The following is a 25,457-nucleotide window of genomic DNA, read 5'->3' as shown; positions in this document are numbered from 1 at the left end:
CTCTCTCTCTCTCTCTTTCTCTGTCTCTGTCCTCTCTCTCTCTCTCTCTCTCTCTCTCTCTCTCTCTCTCTCTCTCTCTCTCTCTCTCTCTGTCTCTGTCCTCTCTCTCTCTGTGTGTCTGTCTCTGTCCTCTCTCTCTTTCAATTCAATTAAATTTGCTTTATTGGCATGACATAACAATGTACATATTGCCAAAGCTTATTTTGGAGATTCACAATATGAAAATAATAAGAATCAGAATTGTCAACAGGACAACAGTAACAGCAATAACCAAGGGTCAAAATAACCATATATTGAACAATAACAATTTGCATAAGCATACAGTAGAGGACATGTGCAGGTTGATTGGTCTGTCAGACACTGTCACTCATCTTATGGCAGGCAGCAATGTAGTGCGCTGCCAATCCACAGCTCTCTGCATCCTCCCCCAACAGGACAGGTAGCCTACTCTCATCAGAGAGGTCTTTGAAACCTTGAATAAGGGTTTCAAATTTGGGGAAATGACAGTCTCTAATTGTTTTATATTTTTCACATTTTGTCAGGAAATGCAGCTCTATCTCAGGTTCTGCTGTTATGTTGTGGTTGCACAGCCTTTCCTCTACAGGGAGACAGGTTTTCCTGTGTCTACCCTTCTCTCTCTCTCTCTCTCTCTCTCTCTCTCTCTCTCTCTCTCTCTCTCTCTCTCTCTCTCTCACACTCTTCTGTCTCTCTCTCTCTCTCACTCACTCTCTTCTGTCTCTGTCTCTCTTTTTCTTTCGCTTTCTCTCCCTCTGTCTCCCTCTCTCTCTCCCCCTCTGTCTCTCTCTCTCTCTCCCCCTCTGTCTCTCTCTCTCTTTCTCTCTCACACACACAGACATGCTGTCTGCTAACTCCTTGTGTTTCTGTGTGTATCTCAGGGGAGAGTTTTTGGTGTACGAACGGAATGAAGTAAAAGCTCAGAAGCGGGAGTGGAAGAAGTACGATTTCCACTACGACAACGTGCCTTGGGCCCTGCTCACCCTCTTCACTGTGTCCACTGGAGAGGGCTGGCCGCAGTGAGTAACACACACACCAGCCCTTTTCTACACATGGCTCAACCTCAATCTCTATACTGTATACCCTAATCTCTGTCTCTCTCCCACACGGTGTTAAAGCATTGGGTAGATACGACCTATGAGAATCAGCTCCCTCTCTCTCTCTCTCCTCTCTCTCTCTTTTTTCTTTCTCTCTGTCTCGTATTAAAAGAAGGTACAAAGTGTATCCCGTAATCTCTGTCTCTCTCCCGCAGGGTGTTAAAGCATTCGGTAGATGCGACCTATGAGAATCAGGGTCCCAGTCCGGGCTACCGGATGGAGATGTCCATCTTTTACGTGGTGTACTTCGTTGTCTTCCCCTTCTTCTTCGTCAATATCTTTGTTGCTCTCATCATCATCACCTTCCAAGAACAGGGGGATAAGATGATGGAGGACTACAGTCTGGAAAAGAATGAGGTGAGAGAGGGATGGATGGAGGGAGAGAGAGGGAGGAAGGGAGGAGAGAGAGAGAGAGCAGGGAGATAAGATGAAGGATTACAGGGTGGAAAAGAATGAGGTGAGAGAGGGATGGATGGAGGGAGAGAGAGAGAGAGGGAGGAGAGAGAGAGAGAGAGCAGGGAGATCAGATGAAGGATTACAGTGTGAAAAATAATGAGGTGAGAAAGGGATGAGGGGAGGGAGAGAGAGCAGGGAAATGAGGAGGGAGGAGGGGTGGAGAGAGGGAGAAAGGGGGGAGGAAAGAGCAGAGGGAAAAATTCTGTGTGTTTGTATATATGGGAGGAGTTGCGTACAGCAGAAGACACATTTCCATCTGGTATGGATGAATAAAGTATTGTTAATCTTCTTCTCCTTCCTCCTCCTCCTCCTCCTCTGTCGTCCCCCCATCCAGAGAGGATGTATAGACTTTGCCATAAACGCCAAGCCCCTGACCCGCCACATGCCCAAGAACAAGCAGAGCTTCCAGTTCCGAATGTGGTCGTTTGTGGTGTCCCCACCGTTCGAGTACAGCATCATGGGTCTGATCGCACTCAATACTATAGTCCTCATGATGAAGGTGAGAACATATCGTCCTCCGACAGATGGCCTCATTCTAACGCAACGCACGCTACCAGGAGCCATCTGTCTAGCAAATTGGGGAACTCATCCCTAAACATTTTATATTGTGTTCATCCACCTAACGTTCCTATTTCCTGAAAACCTTCTAATCTCAGGGTGAGATGAACCCCACGGCCACTGAGCTATGCTAGCATAACTCATGTGTTTTTCCTCCTGTGTGTGTGTGTTTGTGTTCAGTATAATGGGGCGTCTGACACCTATGATAAAGTCCTGAAGAACATCAACATCGTCTTCACTACCCTCTTCTTCATGGAGTGTATTCTCAAGATCATCGCCTTCGGGGTTTTGGTGAGGCTAGACGCACGCTGTCACGCTCCCGCCCATCCAGAGTGACCTGCCATATCTGCTAGAGCTTCCATTCCTATTATTCATTTAGAGGTCAGGTTATTTTAGTGGACACAACTGGAGCATGCTTTCCTAGCTACTCTCTAAACGCGACGCGATTGGCTTATGGTCCCTGTCTCCATGGTAACAATAATGTGATTGGCTAGTGCATATTCCTTCCTGTCGCTGTCCTCCACTAGGAGCAATGTGATTGGTTACCCCCCTGTCTCTCTGCACTGCTATTGGTTTATGTATCTTGTTTTTCCCCCCGTCACCACGGTAACAATAATGTGATTGACTGGTGCGCATTCATTCCTGTCCCTGTGCGATGTCGGAGAAATGTGATTGGTTACTTCTCTGTCTCTCTGCTCTCTGATTGGCTAAAATATGTCTTCTCTTCCTGTGCCCTAACAGAATTATTTTAAAGACGCATGGAACATTTTTGATTTTGTCTCCGTGCTCGGAAGCTTCACTGATATCCTGGTGACAGAATTTTGGGTAAGTGCGTCTTGGGGCATAGTACTATAGGTTATGTGTGTGGTAAGAATTAGCAGGGGGATGGGAATTAGTAAGTATGTGGTGGTGTGTACATGTGTCTACCACATACACACCTGACCTGTAAATGTCTACCACTGATCTATGATTTATTAATAAGATACTGGGTGCGTCACAATACTCTCTCCTTTCTCCTGAAGTGTGCACTTGTTCACTTCCCTTCATGGATTTCATCGGTGGACACTCCCTTGAATTTATCCATACACAAATCTGATGCTTTTACAATTGTGGGGAATAGTGAGCTAGTGCTTCCTAGTAGGAGGAGCTAGATGTTGTTGGGACACACCCACTGTCTTTACATTGAGGTTCGGTACAGCTGCAAGATATTATTGTGGTGGATAGTAGGTCGTCTATTGGAACGCTCAAATTGCCATCCAACCCAATGTTATGTGTGTGTTGTTGTGTTGTCAAGTCTTGCTTGTCTGTGTCTATTCCCACATATTTCTGTTTGTAATTGTGCTTCATCCTGTGTTGTATATGATAGATGTTTCGCTGTGTGTAGTAGGATGGCAGTGGTAAGAATTCATGATGCAGTTGAAATGTTATGTACGCTTTGTTTCAGACTATCCCCGTAGTCGCATTCTACAGCAGACCTACAGTATCTCAATACACTGAGCTCAATGCTTTACAGCTGGACGTCTTCATTGGTGGAACTGCCACGCCCGTTTGCGATAATACAACAACAAAGAAATGACTGCTCACAACCGACACATTTTTTTTGTTGTGCGACAGAACTGCAGCGTTATGTACTGCAAATTGTTTGAGCTCGATGCGTGTCGCTTCCCCAGTGCTCTCCACCTTGCTTCGTCAAACAAAACAAAATCAATCACAACGGCCGTGGGGCAGACAGTGTAGATCTTTACCTAATGTGACCACGAGGATAGCCTGAAACAAAACCACTCAAACTGTGTTGTTGTTGACTGATGTTTTGTATGGAAGCAGATTCATGCCAAAAAATAACAAATACAAAATGTGTTTTTGAGCATGAATGTGCTTCCAAAGTTCTGTGGCCTTGTTGTAACTATAGAAATATAATCTTTCTAAAGACTATATTTCTATGGTTGTAACTATGTTATACCTATGTTGTAACTATGTTGTAACTACCTTCATAATGATTCCTTTTCCTGTTCTATCTTTTTACATGCTTTCTTTAAACAACCTCTCTGCTTTGTTGGCGTCCTACGCCCCCACTACTACTTCCTACTTATGATAAATCCATCCAATCGAAATGCACTATGAATCCCCTCCCATGTTGCCCCATGCAATCCATGACGCCGACTGTGTGGTGTGCTGTTGTGTGATGGTGTGCTGTTGCCATGCCCCCCAAAAAACACCAAATCATCACCAAACCACCACCGACTCCTCTCGCTGACACTCACTGTATCCATCCTCCTCCCTCCATCCTTCTACATCTACCTGCCACATGTAGGAGGTTGGTTTGTAATTTATCTCTCACACCTACTCGCATCCCCATTGGCCAATGTGTGGCCCCGCCCTCCTCCTGACTTCCCTGACCCTTCACCCCCAACCTTCTGGGCTTAGCTGCTTTTAACCCCTGACCTCCGACCCAAGTGCATGCACTTCCGATTGGCTGTTGAGTCGTGCGTGTGCCTGATGACTCCAGCGGGCTTCCTCTCAGCAACTGTTGAAAGATCCGGTCCTTCTGGCACACTATTGGTTAGTTCATGGATAAAGGTTACATACACACACATACGAATAGGATCACACCTACACTCTGAGGAAAAAAAGGTGCTATCTAGAACCTAAAAGTGTTCTTCTGCTGAAGGAAGGAACCTTTTTGGAACACTGTGTAGACACACACACACAATCACGGACACAAATGCACATGAATTGGTTACTGTTATGTTCTGCATAGATTTGGCACTCACACACACACGGACACTCACACATTTACCGTAGTGCTGCCAGAAGGACGTGTGAATGCTAGCCAAGGCTTCTGTTCTGCTTGACCAGATAGAGGGATACTCTAACACTGGTCTGCATGCAGCTGTAGCATCTTACACTGGCGCTCTACTCTTCAGCCTCCTGCTAAACAGAAGGTAGTTGTAATAGTGTTGCCATGCCATTGCCTGCATTGAAGCTGGATCTGTCTGCATGCTAGCTTCCTCTTTCTTGTCTTCCTCCTCGTCTTCCTCCCACTACTGCTTTGCACGCCAACCTGTGCCACACAACAGTACTGTACCTCGTGGCACAAGACATTCTGAGGCTAGGGTAGACAGGAGGTGGTATCTTGAAAGGAGTATTATTATTATTATTATTATTATTATTATTATCACTGTGGTTCCAGCTGTGCTGATAGATTAGAGAGAAAGACATAAATATTTTAAATACACACACAATCCAATAACAATCTAAGATTCTGGATGGGTTTCCCAGACACAGATTAGACCTAGTCCTGGAGTGAAATGCACTTTCCATGGAGATTGTCCATTGAGAATTGTATTTAATCCAGGACTAGAACTAATCTCTGTTTTGGAAACCGGCCCTCTAAATTTGAGCCTCCCTTCAGTGTGTGTATATATATATATATATATATATATATATATATATATACATGTTCAGAATGCTGAACACCTCATGACCAATCTCAGCCAATCACTTAGTGGCGAGCCGTGACAGCTTCCTGTGTGTGTGTGCGGTTGACGAGTGCAGTGTGTGTGTGTGTGTGTGTGTATGTGCGTCCTGTCTGCTGGATGCCAATACCTCCATACCTTGTGGCCTGCTTGCCCCCCCTAAGATCAGTGCATTTGGTTTTTATACAAAATAAATATACAACCTTCTACTCTTACCGGATTGGATGATGACGTTTTCCATTTATTTTCAATTATGATTTTCTCCTTTTGTTTTCTCTCTCTCTTCGTTCTATCTCTTTTTTTTAACACTCTTTTCGTTCCATACTTTTTGTTTTGCGTTGTGTGTTTCTTTGGCTTCTAGTCAGGTCTGTTGTGTTATGTTTGGATTTTGGTATCATTTGAATAATTTAACTTTTTGACCTCCTCTCTCCTTTTTAACCTCCTCTCTCTCTCCTTTTTAACCTCCCTTCTCTCTCCTATTTAACCTCCTCTCTCTCTCCTTTTTAACCTCCTCTCTCTCTCCTATTTAACCTCCTCTCTCTCTCCTTTTTAACCCCTCTCTCTCTCCTATTTAACCTCCTCTCTCTCTCCTTTTTAACCTCCTCTCTCTCTCCTATTTAACCTCCCCTCTCTCTCCTATTTAACCTCCTCTCTCCTTTTTAACCTCCGCTCTCTCCTTTTTAACCTCCTCTCTCTCTCCTATTTGATCTCCTCTCTCCTATTTAACCTCCCCTCTCGCTCCTATTTAACCTCCTCTCTCTCTCCTATTAACCTCCTCTCTCTCTCCTTTTTAACCTCCTCTCTCTCTCCTATTTAACCTCCTCACTCTCTCCTTTTTAACCTCCTCTCTCTCCTTTTTAACCTCCTCTCTCTCTCCTATTTAACCTCCTCTCTCTCTCTCCTTTTTAACCTCCTCTCCTATTTAACCTCCTCTCTCTCTCCTATTTAACCTCCTCTCTCTCTCCTATTTAACCTCCTCTCTCTCTCCTATTTAACCTCTTCTCTCTCTCCTATTTAACCTCCTCACTCTCTCCTTTTTAACCTCCTCTCTCTCCTATTTAACCTCCTCTCTCTCTCCTTTTTAACCTCCTCTCTCCTTTTTAACCTCCTCTCTCTCTCCTATTTAACCTCCTCTCTCTCTCTCCTATTTAACCTCCTCTCTCTCTCTCCTTTTTAACCTCCTTTCTCTCTCTCCTATTTAACCTCCTCTCTCTCTCTCCTTTTTAACCTCCTCTCTCTCTCTCCTATTTAACCCCCTCTCTCTCCTTTTTAACCTCCTCTCTCTCTCCTTTTTAACCTCCTCTCTCTCTCCTATTTAACCTCCTCTCTCTCCTATTTAACCTCCTCTCTCTCCCTCTCTCTCTCTCTCTCATTTAACCTCCTCTCTCTCTCTCATTTTTAACCTCCTCTCTCTCTCTCTCTCTCTCTCTCTCCTTTTTCACCTCCTTCTCTCCTATTTAACCTCCTCTCTCTCTCCTTTTTAACCCCTCTCTCTCTCCTATTTAACCTCCTCTCTCTCTCCTTTTTAACCTCCCCCCTCTCTCTCCTATTTAACCTCTCTCCTTTTTAACCTCCGCTCTCTCCTTTTTAACCTCCTCTCTCTCTCCTATTTAACCTCCTCTCTCTCTCTCCTATTTAACCTCCCCTCTCTCTCCTATTTAACCTCCTCTCTCTCCTATTTAACCTCCTCTCTCTCTCCTATTTAACCTCCTCTCTCTCTCTCCTTTTTAACCTCCTCTCTCTCTCCTATTTAACCTCCCCTCTCTCTCCTATTTAACCTCCTCTCTCCTTTTTAACCTCCGCTCTCTCCTTTTTAACCTCCTCCCTCTCTCTCCTATTTGTCCTCCTCTCTCCTATTTAACCTCCTCTCTCTCTCCTTTTTAACCTCCTCTCCCTCTCCTATTTAACCTCCCCTCTCTCTCCTATTTAACCTCCTCTCTCCTTTTTAACCTCCTCTCTCTCCTATTTAACCTCCTCTCTCTCTCCTTTTTAACCTCCTCTCTCTCTCCTATTTAACCTCCTCACTCTCTCCTTTTTAACCTCCTCTCTCTCCTTTTTAACCTCCTCTCTCTCCTATTTAACCTCCTCTCTCCTATTTAACCTCCTCTCTCTCTCCTTTTTAACCTCCTCTCTCCTATTTAATCTCCTCTCTCTCTCCTATTTAACCTCCTCTCTCTCTCCTATTTAACCCCCTCTCTCTCCTATTTAACCTCCTCTCTCTCTCTCTCTCCTTTTTAACCTCCTCTCTCTCCTATTTAACCCCCTCTCTCTCCTATTTAACCTCCTCTCTCTCTCTCTCCTATTTAACCTCCTCTCTCTCTCTCTCTCCTTTTTAACCTCCTCTCTCTCCTATTTAACCCCCTCTCTCTCCTATTTAACCTCCTCTCTCTCTCTCCTTTTTAACCTCCTCTCTCTCTCCTATTTAACCCCCTCTCTCTCCTTTTTAAACTCCTCTCTCTCTCCTTTTTAACCTCCTCTCTCTCTCCTATTTAACCTCCTCTCTCTCTCCTTTTTAACCTCCTCTCTCTCTCTCTCTCTCCTATTTAACCTCCTCTCTCTCTCCTTTTTTACCTCCTCTCTCTCTCTCTCTCTCTCTCCTTTTTAACCTCTCTCTCTCTCTCTCTCTCCTTTTTAACCTCCTCTCTCTCTCCTATTTAACCTCCTCTCTCTCTCCTTTTTGTCCTCCTCTCTCTTTGTTTTGGTTTGATATTGGCTTTTTGATGGAGGGGCGATAATAGTTCAGTGAAACTAATTGTCTCTTTCCCTCTCTCTCTTCTTCTGATCACACACCCACCCACCCACCTACACACACACACACCCACACACCCACACATCGCTGCTGTAGAATAACTTCATCAACCTGAGTTTCCTTCGACTGTTTCGAGCGGCTCGTCTTGTCAAGCTACTGAGACAAGGAGAGACTATACGCATCCTGCTCTGGACTTTCGTCCAGTCATTTAAGGTACACACACACACACACACACACACACACACACACACACACACACACACACACACACACACACACACACACACACACATGAACAAACACACACAGCTCTTGCTTTCCTATGTCCAGTCTGATATGGGCAGTTAAGCTGTTTGTGGTCTTAACACTGAAAATGTCCTTCCCTGTGTGTCCACCGGTAGGCGCTGCCCTATGTGTGCCTCCTCATTGGCATGCTGTTCTTTATCTACGCCATCATTGGGATGCAGGTGAGTACTGCTGACATAGCCTCTGTAATAAAGAATTTATTCAGAAAATGATTTCTGTTCATGCCATTGATGTCAATAGCCAATGATGGATGTCAATAGTCAGAATTCAGCCCTAAATGGTCACTTCCTTTACCTCTGTGTGTGTATAGTTGTTTGGTAATCTGGCACTGGGCGAGGAGGAAGGCAGTGCCATCAATGAACACAACAACTTCAGGACTTTCATCATGGCACTCATGTTACTGTTCAGGTGGGTTGTCCACTCTTTCTTTCTCTCTGCTTTCATATGCTCCTTCTCTCGTTTTGTCAATATCCATGCTCTCTCTCTTTCCCTCCCTCACCCTCTCTCTCTTTCTCTCTTTTTCCCTCACCCTCTCTCTCTCTCTGTTTTCTATTATTCTCACCCTCTATCTTCTCTCCCACACTGACACACATGTTTTTGTTTGTTTTTGTCCATGTGTATGCATCCGTGTGTGTGTGTGTGTGTGTGTGTGTGTGTGTGTGTGTGTGTGTGTGTGTGTGTGTGTGTGTGTGTGTGTGTGTGTGTGTGTGTGTATGCATCCGTATGTGTGTGTGCATGCATCCGTATCTGTGTGTGTGTTCATGCGTCCGTTCATGTGTGTGTGTACATCCGTATGTGTGTGTGTGTGTGTGCATGCGTCCATTTGTGTGTGTGTGTACATCCGTATGTGTGTGTGTGTGTGCATGCGTCCGTTTGTGTGTGTGTGAATGCGTCCGTTCGTGTGGTGTGTGTGTGTGTGTGTGTGTGTTGTGTGTGTGTGTGTGTGTGTGTGTGTGTGTGTGTGTGTGTGTGTGTGTGTGTGTGTGTGTGTGTGTGTGTGTGTGTGTGTGTGTCCTGTACTAGGAGTGCGACAGGTGAGGCGTGGCATGACATCATGCTGTCGTGTCTGGGGGGTAAGACATGTGACCCAGACTCAGGGAACACAGAACCAGAGTGTGGCAGCACCTTCGCATACACATACTTCGTCTCCTTCATCTTCTTCTGTTCTTTCCTGGTAAGAGGACTAATCAAACCCTAGCCCCTAGACCCTAACTCCTAGACCCTAACGCCTAGACCCTAACTCTTAGATCCTAACTCCTTACTCCTAGAAACCCTAGACCCTAGACTCTAACCCCTAGACCCTAACCCCTAGACTCTAACCCCTAGACTCTAACCCCTAGACCCTAACCCCTAGACTCTAACCCCTAGACCCTAACCCCTAGACCCTAACCCCTAGACCCTAGACTCTAACCCCTAGACTCTAACCCCTAGACCCTTACTCCCAAATCGTATTGAAAGCTAGCTAGCTGCATCCTATTAAACCTGTCGTCTGGTTTGCTTGGTTAGCTAATAGCCAATGCCATTGCAAGCAAGGTAGGAATTAAGCTAACTAGCTAAATGGTTAGCTAGCTAGCTAGCAAGCTGCATACATGGCTCTGAGTCTGGCTGGCACTGGCAAGAGTATGTTGAAATAAATTGTTGAATTGTTAGGTAGGTAGTTAGTTATCTATCTAGTTGTAGCCAGAGGACTTTCTACAACTTCTAGCTAGCAGCATTAGAAAAGCTAGCTGCAGACTGCAGGCACATTGGCTACCTAGCAACATGACATTATTTGTAATTTCTGGAGGCAGTGTAAACACAGTTTGAGCTAGCCCACCAAGGCCAGCCCAACCCTGGTTGACTTTAAAGTGCCAATGGAAACGAGGCTTCAGTAGTTCTAGAAGAGGATATTCAGACACTCTTGGAGGACAATGGAAGTTGATTTGAAAATGCTTCTTTCATTTTCAATCCAATCTGTTTCAGCCTGTAATAACTGGGTCTGGTTGAATGGATTTTTGCAACTCAATGAACAGGTCACAGACTTTGTAATGTTACCGTATTGCATAACATTTGGAGTTGTATTTTTTGGTATCTAATAATTGTTGCTGCGTAGATGCTGAATCTGTTTTTGACTGTGTGTGTGTGTGTGTGTGTGTGTGTGTGTGTGTGTGTGTGTGTGTGTGTGTGTGTGTGTGTGTGTGTGTGTGTGTGTGTGTGTGTGTGTGTGTGTGTGTGTGTGCGTAGATGCTGAATCTATTTGTGGCTGTCATCATGGATAACTTTGAGTACCTGACCAGAGACTCATCTATACTGGGTCCTCATCACCTGGACGAGTACGTCCGGATATGGGCCGAGTATGACCCCGCTGCCTGGTGAGTCACACACACACACACACATAAACGCACACAGATACACACATACACACACATGAACGCACTGCTGTAGACACTATCACCGATGTACATGTGTACAGACTATTCATGTTTAATCATACGGACAAAATGTTTTGTTCATTTACACTTGACTAATGTATGACTAAATAGGCACATACAGATATCCACTTACGTCAAACTCATATACGGACACAGCATCATACACATGATTAACATTGTTGACTGTACAGTAACTCTAACCCATGCCTTTCTCTCCTAATACACTTTTGTCATAGCTTCTCATTCTAACCTTAAACCCTTAACTGAAAACCGCAAACCTGACCCCAGTCATGTGACCAGTCACGTGACAGAGGAGACGATTTCAACTGATAATAAACCATAGCGTTAGATAGAGGACTGTAGATGGATTTAACCCATTTTGACATTGCTGTCACAGACACCATAATGGCACAGATACAAATATGAGTCCTCTATCTAACTCTATGTAATAAACTGACCACACGGACGTGGGAGTTTAGTGATACTGATGATGATGGAGTTAACAGGGAACAGGTGCTTCTGTACCTGACCAACTAACCAGCCGTTCTGTCTCTCGTCTTTCTTGCTCTCCTTTGTCGTTCTCTCTCTTTCTGTTTCCAAAGTGTTGATATTGTGGAGGCCCTTAAATCTATGTACTGTGAACTCAGTGACTACCCGGCTGTAACACTCCCTCAGTGTGTGTGTGTGTGTGTGTGTGTGTGTGTGTGTGTGTGTGTGTGTGTGTGTGTGTGTGTGTGTGTGTGTGTGTATGCTTGTTAGACTGATTTATACTCTTGTTCTCCTCTGTGCTCTCTCACTCTGTCTATCCTCCCTCTCCCCCTCCCTCCCTCTCTCTCTCTCTCTCTCTCTCTCTCTCTCTCTCTCTCTCTCTCCGTGTATCCCTTCCTCCTCTAACCTCCCTGTATTCTTCTTGCAGCGGGCGCATACATTATAAGGATATGTACAGTTTATTGAGAGTAATCTCCCCTCCTCTGGGCTTGGGCAAGAAATGCCCTCATAGGGTGGCCTGCAAGGTTTGGACCAAACTATAACACAACGTTTACGCAACCTGCTCGTTCTGTCTCTCACTCAGAGACTTGGGAATGAATGTTACGCTCTATCTCTCTTTTTCTGATTTTCCTTTATCACTTCTTCATGGTCATTTCTTATTAGATTTTGGTTTGGTTTGGTTTGTAGTCATCCACGGTCACCATCTTGCTTTGGTTTTCTTATTAATATTGGTATGCATTCTTGATTATGATAGAGGAGAATGTTTGGGACAATGCAGAACACACCACACCTGTTTAGTAGCAACTGTCTGAAGCATGATGTTGTAGGCGTGCACTGCACTTGCTATCTGTACTGTACGATTCACTACTACAAACGATTCACTGCTACAAACGATTCACTACTTGCACATTTTTCAATGAATGAATCCGGGTTGTTGGGGTCAATTGCATTTCAATTCACTCTGTTCAGGAAGTAAACTGAAATTCCAATTCCAGTTCCATGCGTTTCAGTGAGAAAAATGACTTCCTAAATTGACTGAATTGAAATAGAATTGACCCCAACCCCGGAGTCAATACTGTATCAACGAAACAAGACACAAGAAATTGGAACCATTGTGTTTTCTTGGTTTGTGCTGTCTGTCTAACCATGACCAGGGCCAGACCATGGTACAACAGGGTTCTAGCATCGTGCATTGTTCTAGAATGGGGGGGGTTGGGTCCGGATGGTGGGATGGGGAGGGGGTGGGTTTGGGAGGGGTTTGGGGGGAAGGGTTGCAAAATTCCCGGGACCTTTCCCAAAATTCTCAGGTTTTCCAGCAATCCTGGTTCTCTGCTGATTCCGGGAATCTTCCAAACAGAATTTCTGGGAAAACCGGTGAATTTAGGGAAAGGTCCCAGAACTGTACAACCCTAGTTGGGGGGTAAAAGGAAGTGCATTGACATGACCATTTGTGACATCACCACCCCAGCAGCGGTGCTTTTCCTTGCCTGCTAGAAGCCCCACTGCACGTTCTATACGAGAGGAGACACAAACACCCCTTTTACCTCCCTGCATAGAACGCTGTGTTATTACAGCTACTTATACTAAAACTACACCTCCCCCACCCCCCTCTCTCCCCCTCTCTCCCCCTCGTCTCCCCGAGATAGCCAACCAGAGCTGAGTCTCTATCTTTCTTAACCTCCCCTCTCTCTCCCCTCTCTCTCCCCTCTCGTAACCACTCTTCCGACCAAACAATAACCTCTGTGTATTTGTTTCCCCCTTTCTTGTTGTTCCTTTCTCCTCTCGTCTCCCCCCCCCCTCTCTCCTCCACCCCCATGCACCTCTCGTTCGTGTGTCAACCCAAACTCCCTACCCTCCCACCCCCACCCCCTCATTGGTTTTTCATTTCTTGGTTGTCCGTCCACGTTTGTCGTCGTTGCTGGTGTGTGTGTGTGTGTGTGTGTCCGGGTGGGCATACTACCACTACTACAGCGGCCGAATCACTTACAATGACATGTATCAGATGCTCAGGTACATGTGTCCACCGTTAGGCCTGGGGAAGAGGTGCCCTGCCCGGGTCGCCTACAAGGTAGACTCCCCCCCTCCCTCCCTCCCTTTCCCTCCTTCCCCCTCCCTCCATCGCCCCTCCAAACTCCTAAAACTCAGCGCTGTCATTATTGTCTGTTAGTGGTGGTGTGATGGTGAGCACTGTTTTTTATTATCGGTCGGAACTGGGGATGGGAGGATGAACGGAGGGAGGGATGGATGGAGGGAGGGATGAACGGAGGGAGGGAGGGATGGATGGAGGGAGGGATGGTCGTGAAGTGGAATGATAGGGAAATGATAGTCAGTCCCTGCGACCCTCCAGATACACTAAGCCAGAGGAGCAAGGGAACGGAGGACGCCTTGTCTGCCCTTCTGCACCCTGCATGGACCTATACACACTCACATACACAGATTTCTCTGGTTTTGCCCACATTTGGTAACGTGGTCTTCCAAGTAGAACCAATGTAAAAACTGTGCACCACAGCCTTCTGGAAGTCAAGTATCCATGATCTCAGGTCAGCCATACTCTATTGGATCGGTGATATTACCAATTTACTTGGTTTTGGCATCAAAAGGAACGTTTTTTTGTTAAAAACTGAAATGATTTTAAATAAGCCCTCGCAGTATGAGTGGTTTTACATTTACTAACATATTAATGGGTATCTATCTGCAGTGTTTCTTCCATTGGAGAGCCGGTAGGCACACTGGCATGTACTGTGCTGAATATTACTCCGGGCGCTCTCACTCACACACACACATGAACAGACAAAGGGATGCGGGTACAGAAGGACAGGGAAGGGTGTGTGTCTTGAGTCCTCTGAGTCTCTCATTCCTGTGGATGGCACCATAGCTACACACACTCTCACACACAGTAATTCAGACAGGTCTTCATTTCCTGACTACACACACATATACTGTATACCGTACTTCAATCTTCAGCCCTTAGCTGGGAGGGGATGATGACACCGAGACATTTGTGGCCACATTATTTGACAGGAAGTTGTTATTTGTTGATTTTAATGACAGTGAATCTACAGTATTGTGTTCACTCCCATTACAATTGACAAATAGATAGACAGTCATATCTTTATCAGTCTCTCCTTATTGTGTCTTTTCTCCCCATCTTTTCCCTTTCTTTCCTTTGAGAAGACCTGAGCTTTTTCCACCCATCCTGTTTTACTGTCAATGCAGTTCTGAACTGTTTGTCTTCATATCTTTCTCCTCCGTCTCTCTCTCTCTCTGTATCACTCCCCCCCTCTCTCTCTCTCTTTCTCTCACTGTATCACTCCCTCCCCCCTCTCTCACTCTCTCTCTGTATCACTCCCTCCCTCTCTCTCTCTGTATCACTCCCCCCTCTCTGTATCCCTCCCCTCTCTCTCTGTATCACTCCCCACTCTCTCTCTCTGTATCACTCCCCACTCTCTCTCTCTGTATCACTCCCCCCCTCTCTCTCTCTCTTTCTCTCACTGTATCACTCCCTCCCCCCTCTCTCACTCTCTCTCTGTATCACTCCCTCCCTCTCTCTCTCTCTGTATCACTCCCCCCTCTCTGTATCCCTCCCCTCTCTCTCTGTATCACTCCCCACTCTCTCTCTCTGTATCACTCCCCCCCTCTCTCTTTCTCTCTCTGTATCACTCCCCCCTCTCTCTCTCTGTATCACTCCCTCCCTCTCTCTCTCTCTGTATCACTCCCCCCTCTCTGTATCCCTCCCCTCTCTCTCTGTATCACTCCCCACTCTCTCTCTCTGTATCACTCCCCCCTCTCTCTTTCTCTCTCTGTATCACTCCCCCCTCTCTCTCTCTGTATCACTCCCTCCCCCTCTCTCTCTCTCTCTCTCTCGCTCTCTTTCTCTCTCTCTTTCCTCTTCCCATAATTTGCATTCCGTCCACTTGTCTGTCAGCTTCAACTACGCCAACATTATCCAATGTCTCACTCCCTTAAATACACTCTCTCCCTCTGTCCCTCTGTCCCTCTGTCTGTCTCTGTCCCTCTATCCTACTGTCTGTCTCTGTCCCTCTATCCTACTGTCTGTCTCTGTCCCTCTATCCTACTGTCTCCCTCTATCCTACTGTCTGTCTCTGTCCTACTGTCTGTCTCTGTCCCTCTATCCTACTGTCTGTCTCTGTCCCTCTATCCTACTGTCTGTCTCTGTCCCTCTATCCTACTGTCTCCCTCTATCCTACTGTCTGTCTCTGTCCCTCTATCCTACTGTCTGTCTCTGTCCCTCTATCCTACTGTCTCCCTCTATCCTACTGTCTGTCTCTGTCCCTCTATCCTACTGTCTGTCTCTATCCTACTGTCTGTCTCTGTCCCTCTATCCTACTGTCTGTCTCTGTCCCTCTATCCTACTGTCTGTCTCTGTCGCTCTATCCTACTGTCTGTCTCTATCCTACTGTCTGTCTCTGTCCCTCTATCCTACTGTCTGTCTCTGTCCCTCTATCCTCCTGTCTGTCTCTATCCTACTGTCTGTCTCTGTCCCTCTATCCTACTGTCTCCCTCTATCCTACTGTCTGTCTCTGTCCCTCTATCCTACTGTCTCCCTCTATCCTACTGTCTGTCTCTGTCCCTCTATCCTACTGTCTGTCTCTATCCTACTGTCTGTCTCTGTCCCTCTATCCTACTGTCTCCCTCTATCCTACTGTCTGTCTCTGTCCCTCTATCCTACTGTCTCCCTCTATCCTACTGTCTGTCTCTATCCTACTGTCTGTCTCTGTCCCTCTATCCTACTGTCTCCCTCTATCCTACTGTCTGTCTCTGTCCTACTGTCTGTCTCTGTCCCTCTATCCTACTGTCTCCCTCTATCCTACTGTCTGTCTCTGTCCCTATGTCCAACTGTCTGTCTCTGTTCCTATGACTCTGTCACTATTCTACTGTTTGTCTCTGTGTTACCGTCTGTCTCTGTCCCTCTGTCCTACTGTCTGTCTCTGTCCTTTCTGTCCTCTCTTCTCCCTGCTCCTTCTCTCCACTCTGTCCAGGGATGTGTCCCAAATGGAACCCTATTCCATATACAGTGCACTACTTTCAACTAGAGCGCTATGGGCCCTGGTCAAAAGTAGTGCACTACATTGGGAATAGGGTGCTATTTGGGACAGGGTGCCATTTGGGACGCAGCCCAGCAAATCCCTATTGCATACAGTATGTCACTCATGGAAATCCCTAGTGTTCATGGATAACAACGATGATAGATGCTGTGATGGCTTATGTGGGTTATATGCTAGCTTGTCGTTGTTTTAGTACACTAATCCTGAGAGAAGACTTTACGTTAAAGACCCTAACCCCTACACCACTTTCTCCCACCTGGGACTGGTCATAATCCAAGAGTAGTATTTGACCTCATTCTTACTCTTGACCTTTCTAACCTTTGTTATGGTAGTGAACTTTCCAGGAAGGCCTGCTTTGTTTGGGATATGGCCATTGGTTGGCCATTTTTGGTGATAGATTGATATGGTTTCAGTCCTCGTCTTATTCTCTTGTCTTGTTATACTCTCTCTCTCTCTTTCTCTTTCTCTCTCTCTTTCTCTCTCTCTTTCTCTCTCAATATCCTCTCTTTCTCTCTCCCCTTGAATCACGTATCGTCTTGATTTCTTGTTTTTCCTTTTTCAATGTCGTCACAACCCCTCTTCCTGTCCCGACTTCCTTTTTTATCTGTAGCTCCATCTCATTATAGAAACCTTCTGGTTCTAACGCCACTAACTTCTACTACTACTACTTCTCCCCTATATACAGTAGTCCACCATCTGGTTGGTCAAAAACAAATCATTCTTCTTTTTATTCTTTTCTTCTTTCAGGGAATGTTATTACTAAACATCTTTAACTGACCCCTTTTAGATAACGCAACCGTTTAGCATCGAGAGAGATCTGATCTGCCAATCCGGACCTTTGCATCACGTCTAAAAGACTAACACTAAGGACTCTTGGAATAGCCTGCATAGCTCTGTAGGAAACCATAGAGAGAAAATACAACAAATCAAAGGGATCAATAAGTCGATATCCCATGAATCCATCAAAGCTAATAGATGATGCTCTCTGTGCGCGGCTGCACGGCTGCTTGTCCTGGGGAGGGGGGGGGCATGCTGCTTGTGGAGGTATGTTGAATGTCGGGGATCTGGGGGGTGTTGGGGAAAGCATGTGTCCGTTGCATTCTCTGTTGCATGGCTTGTTGCTATGGACACCTGGAGGCTGTGGATGTAGGCTGCGACGACTGTTGCCACACACGCTTTCGGGCATGACACGCACACACACACATACACACACACACACACACACACACACACACACACACACACACACACACACACACACACACACTAACATCGTGTCACACGTGCTTGCCCGTCCTACGTGAGTACCCAACGCTCATGTTCAGAGGTCAAACCAATCGATGACCGACTAATAGATGTGAAAAAACAACCACCCTGGTTTTTTTTATCTAGCAGTTCATCCATTGGTTTTACCTGTTTAGAAATAAATAAATCCAAAACATGTAGCGAACCTCCATACAGGTAGGGGGAGCTCTATAGCAGATGCCTTGATAAAACACACTAGTCTCCTGATGAAGAGTAATACAACTACGCCAGTGATACTACTGTTTGCTATGTCTTGCAGTCTATTCCAGTATATTCTGTTAATATACTGTGTGTTAGTGGGAGGGTAAAGGGGGTTGTATGTGTACATGTGTGTACATTTGTGTGTAATAAGATGCGTGAATGCGTACCGTTGCATTCACACATTATTAGGGAACATGGGCATAGGTTGGGTCAGTTGGTCGTCGGCCATTGTGGTGCCGTGTGGCTCTTGGCTCTCGCAGTCGCTTATTCTGTAGCAGACGGCCCATTGGATAAATGTGTAGTTGTTTGAGTATCACTTGCCAATCAGGAGACAATCAGGAAGTACTTTTCCACTGTTTCCTTTGGAAAAGGCAGTTTTACAGTTTGGAAATCATACTGTGGTTACTACATATGACAAAGTCCTTTAGCACACACAGACACAACATAGGCCTACAAGGGACCTCTGACAATCAAGATACTGCAAGTGGGGTTGGGTTAAATTCCATTTAGATTCAGTCACTTCGGGAGATGAATTGAAATTGACTTTTTTTTTCTATGAGGATTTCTTTCAATTCATGAATTGGATTTCAATTCCCTCCGTGAACTGTGGGGTGAAACTGAATTGCACCAAATGTCTGTGTCTTCAGAATCAGACAGAGTCGAACATATACCTGGCTAAATAAAGAAAGTAGATAAGATTACCGAGACTGAAACCTTTTTTGGCTGTTGCCCTATCGAGCTCCCTCAATCTTGGCCCCTCCCTTTTCCCCTTACCTGGAGGTTCAGACCCCACCCCCTACCACAGACACGCTCTCTTTCCTCAACCTCTCCACCTGATTGGCTCTCCACAGAGGCTGCTGCGCATGGACTTGCCGGTTGCCGAGGACAACTCAGTGCATTTCAACTCCACCCTCATGGCTCTGATTCGGACAGCGCTCGATATCAAGATTGCCAAGGGTACGACCTTCTCCCCTCCTCCTTTTCTGTCTCTCTTTATCTACTAAACTTTTTCAGCTGTCCTTTTTTACTATTTTTGCCAATGCCATTCTGATCTGTTGTTTCCTACCTTTTCCCTCCCTACTTTCTTTCTTTCTTGCTTTCTTGCTTTCTTGCTTTTATTCTTCCTCTCTGTTTCTCTTTTTCTGTCTGTCTTTCATTCTTTCGTTCTATCTCTTTCTTTCATTCTTTCTTTCTTTCTCTCTCTTTCTTTCTACCTTTATTTTCTTCCTACCATAGGTATGGTATCAGTCCTGTCCTTCCAGATAGTGGTGATATACCAAACATTTATAAATGCTCAGGAAGTTGTGGATTAATCCAAATCTTTGTTTGTTTGTGTGAATGTGTACATGTGTGGCTGGATAACTTGTTTTTTTGCATGCATATTTGTGTGTGCGCGCGTGTGTGTGTGTGCGCGTGTGTGTGGGCTTGCTCTGCTGCCTGCGTGTGCGTACGTGTGTTTGCGCTTGCGTATGTACTTTCGTACGTGCGCGTGTTTGCACTTGTGTGTGTGTGCTTTCCTGCATACCTGCGTGTGCGTATGCCCACATGTGTGTGTGTGTGTGTGTGTGTGTGTGTGTGTGTTGACGTGTGTGTGTGTGTGTGTGTGTGTGTGTGTGTGTGTGTGTGTGTGTGTGTGTGTGTCTTGACGTGTGTGTTGGGCAACACAGGAGGAGCTGACAAACATCAGATGGATGCTGAGCTAAGGAAAGAAATGATGGCCATTTGGCCCAACCTCTCTCAGAAGAACCTAGACCTGCTGGTCACGCCACACAAGTGTAAGTTACACCACGAAACGTAAAACACACACTACGATGTGTGTGTGTGTGTAAGTGTGTCCGACGATCACCAATTCACCAAGAGGACAGCTTCTACTAATTGTAGTCACTCACTGCTTCGCCCCCCCTGATCAGGACCACCACGGACCATCTCCCTACTTATACACACTCATGTTCATACACACAACCCCTCCCGCCTACACACACACACACACACACACACACACACACACACACACACACACACACACACACACAAACACAAACACGTACAACCATAACTCCCTCTGTACATCCTCACCTCTCCCTACTTACATTTCTTAGAAAACATAAACACACTCACACAATCCCTTCTTTACCCCCAGTCAGTCAGTTCCTGCATCAGGGGGTGCCTGCTATAGACCCTAGCCCTCTATAGAAGTCTTTTCACTACAGGGAGTATGGGCCTCAACATAGGCTTAGTGAGAGTCATGTTATAGTAGTACAAGTATAGTAGTAGTATAGTAACAGTGTTATTATTATAATAAGGAAGATATCAAATGTTCTACACACAGTGTAGTGTAGCATGCTGCCTTGGTGTTAAATATAACTTGAATTTATTAATTTAAAGTTATACTTCACTGAAAGTAGAGCAGCATGCAATGTTGATAAAGTACTTCATAGTATTGCACTATACAATTACTGTTATCCTAAAGTATTATTCTACTTTGCTCTAAGTTGATATGCTGGGGGACCTCGAGCCATTTCTCTGGGAATAGATCATCATTTATATTTCACAGTAAAGAGGTGTATTTTAGTGTCAAACAAAGCTCCATATTTATCCTCATGTTTAACGTTATCCGCATCATCCAAACTCTGCGTGCCAATCTCGAGTTTTTGGAGAGAGAAGTGGAGCTCCTGTTTCCTCAGGCGTAGGATTGACGTGAAGTGATGATCTATGGTCAACGTGAAATGACAATATAGTCCTCTATAGAAACCGTTGAAGCACTATGCCTGTTCAAATTAAAGTCAAAGACAATATTTCAGTTAAAGACAGAAAAGAACTGATTGTGAAAAGACTATCAGCTCTGTTGTATACTGTACAGTGTTGTAAATATGTTGTATATGTGTTGTATTTGGTTGTACCTGTACTTGTATCTGCAGGCAATTCTCAAATGACACCATTACCATATTCCCAGTATAGTACATAGCATAGTGTATATTATTGCTTATATACTGCTATTAATAGTGCATATATAATGCATATATTCCCTATAGAGGGGATAATATATAGTATAGTGCACTACTTTCAACCACAACCTTATGGTCGTGTATTTCTGTGTACAGGGTGTCATTTGATGCAGTTAGCGTGTGTTATGTATGTAGGGTGAATCTAAAAAGTGTTTCCTTGATTCCTTTCATCCTTGATTCCTTTCGTCCTTGATTCTTGAGTCATTGCATTATTGGCTCGTTCTCAAAACATATTGGAAGAGAAGGTCTGAGGGGTGGAACCTCGGATATTTTCCCCCAATGCAATTTTTTTTAAAGGAGGTAGACGAATCAAGGACTTTAAGATTTACCCTACAGTTGCGGCCACTGAAATGTTTGCTTTCTAAAAACCAAACCCACCGTTAGGAGACATAGAGTGAAGTGTTGTCCACACGTTGGCAGCAATTGTTTTCCCAATACAGCAACACGACCTAACTTTTTAGTGCCCGCAACTGTCTGTATGTGTGTGTGGTGTCGTAGCATGGTCGGTCCCCCACTCCCATCCCCCTCTCTCTCGTCTCACGGCTCAGGGTCCCATCCACATTGTGGTCTAATCGAGGCAGGGTAACTTGTCCCTCTCTCAGCAGCCACTGACCTGACGGTGGGGAAGATCTACGCTGCCATGATGATCATGGAGTATTACAGACAGAGCAAGGCCAAGAAGCTCCAGGCCCTACGCGAGGAGCAGGTACCCACTAGACCCAGACCCACCCCTGAGACCTCCAAAAAACACCCCAGAACCGACTCTTCCTTCCCCCTTAGATCCCCTTCCCAAACCTGTCCAGCTCTCCATAGCCTCTCTTGCCTCCAGACACCCATGCTCCCACACCCCAGTGAACCCCAAATCATCCAACCCCCTTAGCTCCCCTTCCTTTAGCTCCTCAACTCTTCCTCCAGCCTTTACCCACCATCCAGAACCCCCATGGCTGCTATTCTTGGTCCTTCAAACCCCAGCACCCCCTTTCTACTTCCTGCCCCCATAGCTCCCCTTTCCAGACCTCCATAGCCTCCCTTCCCTCCAGACCTACTCCTTTGCTAGACCCCGTTTCCTGGCCCCCTTGGACCCTTTCCAGGACCTCCATCGCTGCCCTCCTTGGTCCGTCAACCCCCTAGCCCTTTATTTCCACCTTGCCCCCCCAACCCCCCCTCGCTCGTCCTCCCACATCAACCTCCTCCGCCTTGGAACCCTCCCGATGAGCACTGCCTGGTCCTGGGTTTCCCCTGTGGCATGCTAACTCCAGTTACCTCTCTCTCTCTACTCCGGCACCAGGCTGTTTCTGCCTGGTCCTGGGTTACCCCTGTAGCATGCTAACTCCAGTTACCTCTCTCTCTCTACTCCGGCACCAGGCTGTTTCTGCCTGGTCCTGGGTTACCCCTGTGGCATGCTAACTCCAGTTACCTCTCTCTCTCTACTCCGGCACCAGGCTGTTTCTGCCTGGTCCTGGGTTACCCCTGTAGCATGCTAACTCCAGTTACCTCTCTCTCTCTACTCCGGCACCAGGCTGTTTCTGCCTGTTTCCCAGTTAGCATGATGGATGGCTATCGTAGGATGATGCCCGGCCTGGCTCTTCCACTCGCTATCTCTTTACCTTTACTCTACCATTACTATACCCCCCTCCTACCCATTACTTTACCCCCCTCATACCCACCACTTGTATATTTACTTAAAGGGGCAATCTGCAGTTCAAACAATAAAACTAAATCGCAGATTGCCCCTTTAAGGCCTTCTTTGAACTCCTCCCCTTTTAAAGCATGAGGGGATAAAGGGTGTAGTGGTGAGGAGAAGGGGGGGGGATGTTTTAAACTGTCAAATTGCAATTGTTTTGTTTTGAAATTGATATGAATAATAATGATACAACATGGCCAATGTACGTATGGACTCCTGTTGTCTATGAATGCTGTGTAAATGCACTACCTCTTAATGTGATGTGCACGGTTTCTCTAACACCATTTCTCCATTCCCTGGGATACCCCACTGTTTCTCTAACACCATTTCTCCATTCCCGGGATACCCCACTGTTTCTCTAACACCATTTCTCCATTCCCTGGGATACCCCACTGTTTCTCTAACACCATTTCTCCATTCCCTGGGATACCCCACTGTTTCTCTAACACCATTTCTCCATTCCCTGGGATACCCCACTGTTTCTCTAACACCATTTCTCCATTCCCCGGGATACCCCACTGCTCCTGTGACTCCAGTGCTGCAATCCACAGCTTTTAATGGTTTCTATCTGCCTTTAGAGGCTGAAGTTAAAGTAATGGTTCACCCCAAAACCAAAGTTTCTTAGATGTTTTCTTGGATGTTTTAAGAAACAGAATTGGCACCCGTCTTATTCTATCCAAGATCAAGTCCATGAGGCGGGGTTATCTGTGGGTATTCAGTAGGGGCGCTTTTCAGACATGAGATAAGTTGACTTAACATGGACTTAAGTAAAAAGAAATTGACTTATGTCCATGTTTTATTGACTTAAGTCCATGTTAAGTCTACTTATCTCAAGTCTCAATCGGGCCTTAGGTGAATGGAGTGTACGATATTTTAGACCCTGTCTATGAGTTGGTATGATCCTCCTGAATGCTGTCATCTCATTGGTTGCACTGACTGTCCAGTTCCATACAGGCTCCTCCTTCTCAACATCACCAGCTGGCCTGTGGTGCACAATGACAAACTATGTCTTTCTGTCTATCCCTCCTTCCCTTCTTCCCTCTTTCATTTCTCAGTTGTACTCTTTCCCTCCTTAATTCCTTTCTTTATGTCCATCACTCCTGCTCTTCTCTCCTTATTCCCTCCTTCAATCTTTTGCACCTTCCCGCCATCTCTCCTTCAATCTTTCCCACCTTCTTTCCTTAACTCTGCCTTTCTTTTCTTCCTTCCTTCCCTCCTTCCCTCCTCCCTACAACTGTTATACTACCTTTCGTTATGTCTTAATCTATTCTCCAATTTATACAGTTTATTATTTATATATATATATATATATATACAGTCTTTCCTATTGTCTTTTCCTACCACTGTTTTACTGCCTGTCTTTTCACTGTTGTAATCTGTCTTTCTACCACTGTTTACCATGTCTCTCTGCCTGCCCCAGGTCTGTACCTTTCTATACATTTTGTTATGTATCACTCACTATCTATGTCACTCCTCTATCACTCTTTTGCATATTCCCTCCTTCTCCCTCTGTCTTTCTCTCCCTGTCTATCTGTCTGTCCATCCATCCCCTCGTCCCTCTGACTCGATTTGTTCTTCCAGGAGGGGGGCGGGACCTTGACTTCTCAAACCCTCCCTGATTGGTCAATCTAGGTTGACTGTCATCAGGCCTGTCTAACCAGAACCCTTCTCCCCTCTCTGTGTGCTCCTGTCTGTGTATTCCGTCATCTCTGGTTGGTTGTTTGGATGTTGAGCTGAGGTTCCTGATGTAACCATTGGACGCTCATGTAACAAAACCATCTCTGTGAATCTTCAGTGGTATTCATGAACGTGCTTTCTAGGGAAAATAGTGCACTAGTTTTGTACCTCGTCCTCCATATCCCATTTCACTTGTTAGTATATTAAAGCTAATTTTCCCAGAAGAACTCACTGTTAGCGAGCACGCTACAACCCGGGTTCACTCCCATTCATTTAGCCGTTAACATTTTAGCTTTTGGTTTGGATGAACATGACGGGATCTGTAGTCATGTAGCCATCGACACCACCACAGACCAGCCAATGGAAGACCTCCCTGCTCCCTCCACACTCCATATATGGGCGAAACAACAAAAAGGACTTCTTGAGGAGCTGTTTTGACGGAGGAAGTAGAATTTTCCTCCAGAGCCATATACAGTGCCTTCAGAAAGTATTCAAACCCCTTGACTTGTTCCACATTTTTGTTGTGTTACAGCCTGAATTCTAAATTGATTAAGTATATATTTTTTCTACCCCATAATGACAAAGTGAAAACATGTTTTTAGAAATGTTTGCAAATGTATTAACATTTTTATATTGAAATATCTTATTTACATAAGTATTCACACCCCTGAGTCAATACATGTTAGAATCACCTTTGGCAGCGATTACAGCTGTGAGTCTTTCTGGTAAGTCTCTAAGAGCTTTGCACACCTGGATTGTACAATGCTTTGTCAAGTTGGTTGTTGATCATTGCTAGACAGCCATTCTCAAGTCTTGCCGAAGATTTTCAAGCCGCTTTAAGTCAAAAACTGTAACTAGGCCACTCAAGAACATTCAATGTCGTCTTGGTAAGCAACTCCAGTGTATATTTGGCCTTGAGTGTTAGGTTATTGTCCTGCTGAAAGGTGAATTTGTCTCTCAAT

At 45.4% G+C, this 25,457-nt stretch overlaps 1 protein-coding gene across 1 annotated transcript in view; it reads left to right on the top strand.

Annotated features, from left to right (window-relative positions):
- LOC106592565 (voltage-dependent P/Q-type calcium channel subunit alpha-1A) overlaps nucleotides 1-25,457 on the top strand; it is a 284,893-nt gene that overhangs the window by 243,357 nt on the left and 16,079 nt on the right. Inside the window, exons 32-45 of the mRNA XM_045692074.1 lie at nucleotides 897-1,034; nucleotides 1,268-1,469; nucleotides 1,903-2,067; nucleotides 2,307-2,417; nucleotides 2,868-2,952; nucleotides 8,446-8,564; nucleotides 8,753-8,818; nucleotides 8,968-9,065; nucleotides 9,681-9,831; nucleotides 10,881-11,008; nucleotides 13,529-13,625; nucleotides 18,981-19,086; nucleotides 19,797-19,904; nucleotides 21,737-21,840. Coding sequence (XP_045548030.1) covers nucleotides 897-1,034; nucleotides 1,268-1,469; nucleotides 1,903-2,067; nucleotides 2,307-2,417; nucleotides 2,868-2,952; nucleotides 8,446-8,564; nucleotides 8,753-8,818; nucleotides 8,968-9,065; nucleotides 9,681-9,831; nucleotides 10,881-11,008; nucleotides 13,529-13,625; nucleotides 18,981-19,086; nucleotides 19,797-19,904; nucleotides 21,737-21,840 — 1,678 coding nt within the window. The remainder of the gene's footprint in view (nucleotides 1-896; nucleotides 1,035-1,267; nucleotides 1,470-1,902; nucleotides 2,068-2,306; nucleotides 2,418-2,867; nucleotides 2,953-8,445; nucleotides 8,565-8,752; nucleotides 8,819-8,967; nucleotides 9,066-9,680; nucleotides 9,832-10,880; nucleotides 11,009-13,528; nucleotides 13,626-18,980; nucleotides 19,087-19,796; nucleotides 19,905-21,736; nucleotides 21,841-25,457) is intronic.

The sequence above is a fragment of the Salmo salar genome, chromosome ssa12 (genome assembly GCF_905237065.1).
Source record: "Salmo salar chromosome ssa12, Ssal_v3.1, whole genome shotgun sequence".
In the NCBI taxonomy this organism is placed as follows: Eukaryota; Metazoa; Chordata; class Actinopteri; order Salmoniformes; family Salmonidae; genus Salmo; species Salmo salar.
This window is presented reverse-complemented; position numbering and strand designations above follow the sequence as displayed.